This window comes from Phaethon aethereus (genome assembly GCF_964289735.1).
Source record: "Phaethon aethereus genome assembly, chromosome: 1".
Taxonomy (NCBI): domain Eukaryota; kingdom Metazoa; phylum Chordata; class Aves; order Phaethontiformes; family Phaethontidae; genus Phaethon; species Phaethon aethereus.
The window spans coordinates 191,980,783-191,988,594 of NC_138575.1; the positions used below are offsets into that span (position 1 = coordinate 191,980,783).

General features: G+C 41.6%; 1 protein-coding gene across 1 annotated transcript; it reads right to left on the reverse strand.

Annotated features, from left to right (window-relative positions):
* Positions 1–2,372: 2,372 nt before the first annotated feature.
* On the reverse strand, positions 2,373–7,292 carry LOC309407292 (uncharacterized protein C13orf42; the record flags this gene model as incomplete). The annotated part of the gene is made up of 3 exons (XM_082002772.1): positions 2,373–2,614; positions 3,437–3,578; positions 6,879–7,292. 3 exons carry the CDS (start codon positions 7,290–7,292, stop codon positions 2,373–2,375), a joined length of 798 nt encoding a protein of 265 aa, XP_081858898.1.
* Between the last annotated feature and the right edge of the window lie 520 nt (positions 7,293–7,812).

Below are 7,812 nucleotides of genomic sequence, written 5' to 3' on the forward strand. Positions count from 1 at the left end.
TGACCAGAGATATCTCCATTTTACAAGGACAGACAAGAAGTCACAGAGAAGGTCAAACATGTTGATGCAGTCTGGTTCTGCACATCAAAGTGCATCCTTAAAACAATAGCAAAAAGATCAGCTACTCCAATGAGTAAAACCTTGGCACTATGAACATGGAGCACAGCCCAGGCTAAAACACCATTGGAATCCTTTTATTTGTCTTTCATCGGTATTTTAATTATGCACATGCCTGATTCTGTTATAGTAACTGAAAAAGACGGTGAGGTTTTCTGTCAGCATCCATTCATGCTGCAGGTTCTAGTAGCAAAAATGTGACCACACACTCAGTAAACATATTCCTCGGCAACTTCAGTGTGAGATTCTGCTTGGAGAGGGTTTTCAGGGTGACACAGTTGCCAAAAATGTGCAGGTTTTGGCCTTAAATGATCATATGTCAAAGGCAGAACAGTTTGAAAGACAGTTATGAAGTTCAGTTCATGGCAGTCAGGACAGGACTGGGGAGGTACAAAGGCAGCAACACTCTCTGTATAGACAATACAGACTAATCATGAGAAGGACCAACAGCAGGGAAGCAAAACCTAGACCTTAATTTAAACTCTTCACGAAGATGTATCAATGATGTTGGTTAAACCAGTCATTTTGAAAAGGAGATAGACTAGACAAAGAGTGGGAAAAGTATCGCCAGAATTAAAGTGCTACAGAAACAATTCACCTCTTCCCTTCATGAACGCCACTAGAAAAAGGAACAAAATGCTTTAATCAAACAGGAGATGCCAGCTCTGAAAGGAGGAACATGTGTTTTTTTGGCACTCTCCTATCTCATGACAGAAAGTGTCCTAGATGAGTGAGATCTGAAAGAGGTACTTCCACCTCATGGCAGAAATGCTGTTTGAATAGCTCAGTCACAAAAACTAGCAACACAAATCAGAAAGAATTGCCACCTACCAAATGTTCTGTGTGGTGGGCACAAGGTTTATGGAGGTTATGATATATCAGGTGTGTTATACTGATGGCCAGTGCCTTAGGAAATTTATCCAAGCCTGTGGACATTAAAATACAGAATGTAGAAACAAGAAATCACCAGTGAATCACCATCTGGTCATACCAGTGCTGCCATGATCCATCTGTCACAGTGAACCACCGACTGAACATCAGATGAAAAAAATCAGAGTAAGGAGAGGCTTGATTCCAAACATCTCAGCAAATCCTTAAGACAAAGCATGAGCTGGGGCATGTGGCTCAGACTGATGCCTGTGATATAAAAAGTATTGCCCTATCTGAAGGGCCATAGGCTAGTATTTCCATAGGGTGCTAGCTCCTTGTCACTTTCTATGCATTTTTAAATTGCTGTACATCAGTAAAACTGGCAGAGTATGGGGCTTAACAATTCCAAGCAATACATGGAAGACATAACACCTCTAAGATGAAAGAGCCTGAAGAGGAACTCCTAATATATAGTCTTTAACGATGAAGTAGCAGAATTCCAAATATTGGGTATAATCTAATGCTGATGTAGTGGATTTTTCTGCAAATTGTCTTCTGCCCTTGAGAACAACCTTTGCTTCAATTTATTCACAAAGTGTTCTTCTCCAAGACATTAATCTTTTCTAGTGTACACTGGGATATCTAGATTCGGCAACTGGGTGTTAGCTGAAAACTAACAGGTGGTGTGACCATATGAAAAAAGTTGTATACATTTGTGCATGCAATGAATCCCTTAATGTTGTATCACAGGACAGAACCACTCCCAATAGCAAGTAGGGTACTAAGATAACTTGTTTTTTCAAAACACACTAAAGCAATTCCTCAAAACATAGGTTTCTAATGCTGATTTCTTCACTGCAGCTTTTTCTGCTTGTACCACAGCCTGCTTGTACCTCCGTGCTGCTGTATACTCTCAGATCACAGAGTCAATGATGGCACATACAAATTTTCACATGCAAAAAAAAGACAAAATTCTGCTTCACTGCTCTGCAGATGGAAACACTGGTGCAAAAACTCCAACATATTAGCTGAATTGCTTGAATTGCTTTACAGTACTGGAGTCAGAAGAAAAAATACTGCACCAGGCAATCTCTGAATCATTGCTTTCAATAACAGCACTAGCAGTTTGTCAAGTTGGAGTTCCCCCCAAGCTGAATGACAAAGCAGTATTGTTAGGCACAATGAACTCTATGAGTTAAACCCTCATATGAGTCAACGTTGGAATAGCCATGGCTTAAAATATGTCCCACACAAAGAACTTTTGGTGACTGCGCATGTCACTTCTAGAGTGTAAAAGTTGAGTCAGAGGTAAAAGAAAAAAAAGAAGCAGGTCTTACATGATCTATTTCATATATTCTATCTTCAGCTGAAGAGGGGATATTCTTTCAATATTCTTTCTTACGTGTTTTGGGCTTAAATTTTAAAGTGCTATATGCCCCTTCCACTGCCTTGGGCAAGTACATGGGATGTCTTTCCAACCTCTTCCTAGAGCCAGTGGTTCTCCGCTGGCTGTTTCTTTGAGACTGGTTTGCAGCCTTTGCTGTTTGGGCAGTATCTTGTGAGTATCTCCGGGGAGCACGAAGGATCCAGTTTGAATGTAAACTGTGTTCGCTTGTGCTGGTAGCAACTGAAAGACAGAATATAATCTGGCGTTAACAGTTTGCCATTGATATTTTTACATGCACAGTGAGAGAACAGGGTGCCTTCTGGGTCCTTCCTGGAGGTAATGCTGAGAAACCAACTTGGTTTCACTGCAGGATGTTGCTTGGGATGGGATTCATCTTATCTAGTATTTCAATGTCTGCAGTGTAAATACGTATGTCAGAGCTAGTCCCTTTATACACACTTTTAGAGCACAGCTAATCATCTGACCTGTTTCAGATATCCACCTTAGTCTAAGACAAAGGAGACAAATGTCTGTTTCTCTTCACTGATTATACAGGATAGATGATGAGCCCAGATAGGCACATCTTCATTTAGTTGGGCAATGCCATCCTTTCTGATGGAAACATACCACTATTTAGCCTAATCTCTAAATGACTTCTTTTTCTGCTAGTTGAAGGGAAAACATCCAGCCATTGTTCAATTAGAAGAATGAAAACCAGATGAAGAAGAAATCATCTTTACATATATTTTTATAGCTCTCTTCCAAAGACAGCTGCATGGGCGGAATTCACCTGTGTGCAGAATGCAAGTGCTATTCCAGCACTACATACGCTACATTTGCTCATGCAATGGCCACACATAAAATAATTGCACCTTTTCAACAGGGAACAAGCAACTTATTGCTGTAGTTTTACATACTGCATGTAACGGTCTTAGATTTGGGAAGCAAAACTTGGTGGAAAACCATGTCTGTTAAATAAGCAAACATAATCTTAAAATGCCACTCCTTCCTCTACCCTCTGCACACCATAAGTAATCAAATTTCAGCTGGTTTATACTGCACCATCAAAATCAACATCCACATTTGGCAGTTCTGGAGCTCTCCGCCATCTCTCTGAATCCAAGTCTGCAATAACTGAGTCGAAGAAAGCTATTGCTTCTCTTACATCTGAACTGGACTGTGGGCCTTTTCTCTCCATGGGCACCTGTTGATAAGATAGGGGGGAAAAAAGAGTTAGCTAAGGGTTGGGCACAATGGCTTCTTAATGAGCAAACTGTGTAAGGAAGCTGCAAAAATTGTATTTGATTTCATACTTCAAGCTGGCAGAAAAGGACACAGGTCCATATTACTCTGCAGTTTATAGTCATCAAAGAAAGTGGGACAGCAGTCTAATCCATCTTGTTACATGCTCAACACCAAATGTCTTCCACTTGGGCACTCCTAGCCAAGTCTCATAAAATCCCTCAGAATCCCCATATCGGGCCATTTAATTAGGTGGCTAAGTGACAGCTGGGCTTTGTGGACAAATTTTTCCTACCTAGCAGTAGGCACCTAATGAGACACACATTCGATGTAGTCATGCAGGGTTCCTACTGTAATTAATGCAGAGCTTGAGTACCTTCAGAAGATGAGTCAGGCCTTAGGTAGGCTGAATTCCCCTCTGCAGGCATCTCTTTCTCTTAGCTGCAGAGGGATTCTGGGGTAACTTGGTTACTAATTTAAGCATCTTATTAAAATGCCTAGGTTAGGTGAAATGAATACAGATCTAAATTGCTGAAGTCTTTTTGAAATGGAAAAGGACGGTGTGTGCTAAAATATGAGTCATTCAACACTGTGCTAATTCCCACAGGAAAGCCATGGGGTGTAAAATTAGGAGCCTGTCTTGATAAAAAAGCAAGTGCCTGTCTATATATGCTGAAGCAGTCATAAAGCCTCGGTTAGCAATTCTGTAGGTCCATGTGGGATGAATACTTCCTGCCAGGCTCTACCTAATGAAAGTCAGTATATTTTCACTGCCAGTCCAAGCTAGATGTATTGCCAGGCAGCAATACCAAGTCCAAAAAGTACTACCTTGGGTTTCAAACATGCAAGAAAAAGGCACGTGCTCTATCGCATCTCTGAAGGACCGGCTTGCTCTCCATTCTGTGGAGGCAGAGAGATGAGCTGGCTTATTCCCCTCCTGACATTATGGGTTGATTGACATCCTCACAAGTGCTAAAAGATAACTGCTACCACACATCCACTGAAAATAGTGACTGCTATTATGACTAAGCCCTTATTTGTTAAAAGACATTTTCAATAAATGCCTATGTACTTCCAGCATCTGACACACCTTTCTGTTCTTCTCTCTCACTAGACCCAACGGCAAATTTTGAATCCACAGTCAGCCTGTAGTCCAGGCCCCAGGGATCTTTGGATTAAACCTCCCATGAGGACAGGGTTGTCTGGACAATACCTTCTCATTAGTCATGCAGCAGGTAGGAGAAAGAAATTAATTTCCACTGACAGGCAATTTAACACAAACAGATAGTTAAGGACAAAATTATTCAAGCCTGTTGATAAGACAAACCTCACAATCTGTGAACATAAAATTTGTCATTAGGAAGCAGAGCATTCTGGCTGTTCTAGAAGTCTTCTCAAGCTTTCCCTAATTTTCTGTAAAGCCAGGGCTGTGCAGCTTTGACCTTGCCATTTGTGTGGGTAAGAATGACTCATATGGGTGGCATACCCTGATGATGTTCCTGTCTGTTCCTAAGGGGATGGCTCGTGAAGATAGCGTGCCAGCCAGTACCAGGGCTATTCATACATAAGAGCTAGGTGGCTACAGTCAGATGACAGCACTCTTAGCCTCAGCCTGTGGGAGATTCACTTGTTTGCCAAACCCAAGTTAAGCTTTTGGTATTTTTCTTAAGTGGTATTTTCAGTGGCAAATCTCAGAAATTCACAAACCCAGATGAAGCCTAGTTGTGCAGAATCTATCTCCCAGCCACCTGGTCCATGGTTTTAGTACCCTTTTGTACTCATTTTTTTCCACCTGGCTGATGGTTAGTCATGTACAGCTCTGCTACATCACTGCTCTGATGACTACATCAGGGAACGGGCATGCTGTAAATCTTCACTGCCTTAAGACAATCTTTGTGTGACAGTGCACAAAGTCAGTTCACAGACTGTATCTATAGTGTTGAGATTAATTTTCTGGCACCTGGGAACACCAGGCCACTCTCCTATATCTCAGTCATTCTCTTTGGATGTTTCTCTGGCCCTAAATTTTAATGTCTTCATAAAATCTATCTTCTCCAGCCCACTGAGCTGAGTATTGTTTCCTACTATTCTTAACTTCTGATAGTCACTGTTCAAAGCATTAAAAAGATGACATAAAGCCCAATAAAACCAAAAGAAAAATTCCCACTGATTGACTGGGTATTAGATAAAAATTAAAATATTAAAAAATGTGATATCGAGCCCTAGACATGTGACCCTTGTCCTTTGATTAAGCAATGCCTGTAACAGAGCTCAGCTTCAGCCATTCTGACATTCTGCTGTGGCAGAACATCTAAATGTGGCAATAACTTTTTGATTAAGTCTACCTGGTCTAATCAGTAAGTCATCCATACATCCCTTCTTCCCACCATCCCCATTAGTATCCAGTTTAAAGTCTGCACTGGGTAACCTGTGAGTCTGCTGTCAAAGTCATGTTTGTGGTCGTCTTACCTAAACTATTACCCCACCTGCTACAATCATCTCCTTTGTCCTCACTGAATCAAGTCCAGAGTCATATGACTGAACTGTCTAGAGACACGCAATCTATAAAGTGCAACCAGGAGGAAGCTTTGCAATGCTTTTCTCTCTAGGATACATAGAAATAGTCTGCACCAAAGATGATATTTCAGTTTTATTTTTGTGGTATTATTACAGTAAAAGGTGAAGAATTAGACCGTCTCAAAATGACCTGCCAAAAGAATTCCTCATGCCCTACAGCCTATAGTAGAGCTTGCACTGATGTGAAACATAGCACTGACAAGCTATCTGACCAGTCAGAAAAAAATCCCATTTGTTTCAACGAATTTACAATTATTTTGTGTAAATAATCTTATGCCAATAAAAAGTAAATTTAGGGATTACGGTGCTTGTCAATCATTAGGAGCTATAAATAACCATAGTGGAGAATTCTGAGGCACTTAAGTAGCCTGTCAGAGTATTGAGAGAACAGCTTGCTCTTTCATACCATGTTTTCAGATACTTCCCACACTCTCATACCTCCTCCGTCTCCTATTTTCTCTCCCCTCACACAAACATAGACATGTACATTTCTTCCCATGACCAGTCATTCATACTTAATTTCACACTACTCAGAAAGAATCTTAAGGTATTTAGCAGCATTTCAAATGATGTAACAGTAAAAAGACAACCATCTGAGACCAATAAAGTAGAAAATCAATGTAGGTCATAGTTACTTCCTTCATGACTTAAGCCCAAGCACAAGGCAAAAGTTCTTAGGAATTACCTTAGAAGACTCTTTGGAAGGAAATGGAAGAAATGACTTCTTTCCAGTATTGGATGGCTTTGTGGATGTTGGGGAATCTGCAGGCATATGCATGGATTTCAAGTTATTGATGTTGTGAAGGTATTTTTTCCTCAAGGATAACAGATCCTGTAAGTACTTCAAGCAGTCCTGAGTCTTAGAGTACATCCAGTCTCTGTCTTCCTCTTTTGACTGGAAGCAAGAGTCGATGCTGGTTGTACTTTTGCATTTTTTTAGTGGTTCACTAACTGTTTCCTGCTCACCTCCAAGGACGTACATAGAAGTGCTGCGGATCAATCTCACTGCAGAACCTGTGCCATCACAGTAAGGGATGTTAGCTGTCACATTTTTTCCGTGGGAGTTGGGGTGAAATATAGAATGGATCTTTTTGAACATAGTGTGTCGCTTCCTCCCCTTTATACCTTTTTTCTTTCAGCACCTTAATTCAACCCTAGATCTGGTAATCGGCAGCTGTTACTCTTGCCCTCAGCAGGCAGACAATTTTGCCACTTGCCGTAATGAGGAGAAAAAAAAAAACCAACTAAACCCAGCTATTGCTGCACAAATTGCTTTCAGTCTAATACATTGTGAAGAGCATGAAGGCAAGGCAGAAGTGTGCTTTCTATTCCGTTTGTGTCAGTGAAATCGCTGTATCCTTTCCTCGGTTTAAAATATAGTACAGGAGGTCAAATATCACGCCTTGACCTTTCATGTGACCGCCGCACCCCGTAAAAAACATCAGCGCCGAGGCAGAAGCTCCCTCTCCCGCCTTTCCTCCGCGCTGCCGTGTCCCGCCGTCCGGCCGCTGACCGTGGTGCTGAACCGCCGCCGCTCTCCTCCCGGCATCCACCCGCCCCCGGGGGCGCGGAGCGGCAGTCCGACAGGCCTCCGCGGGATGCTTTTTTGGAAGAGCTTG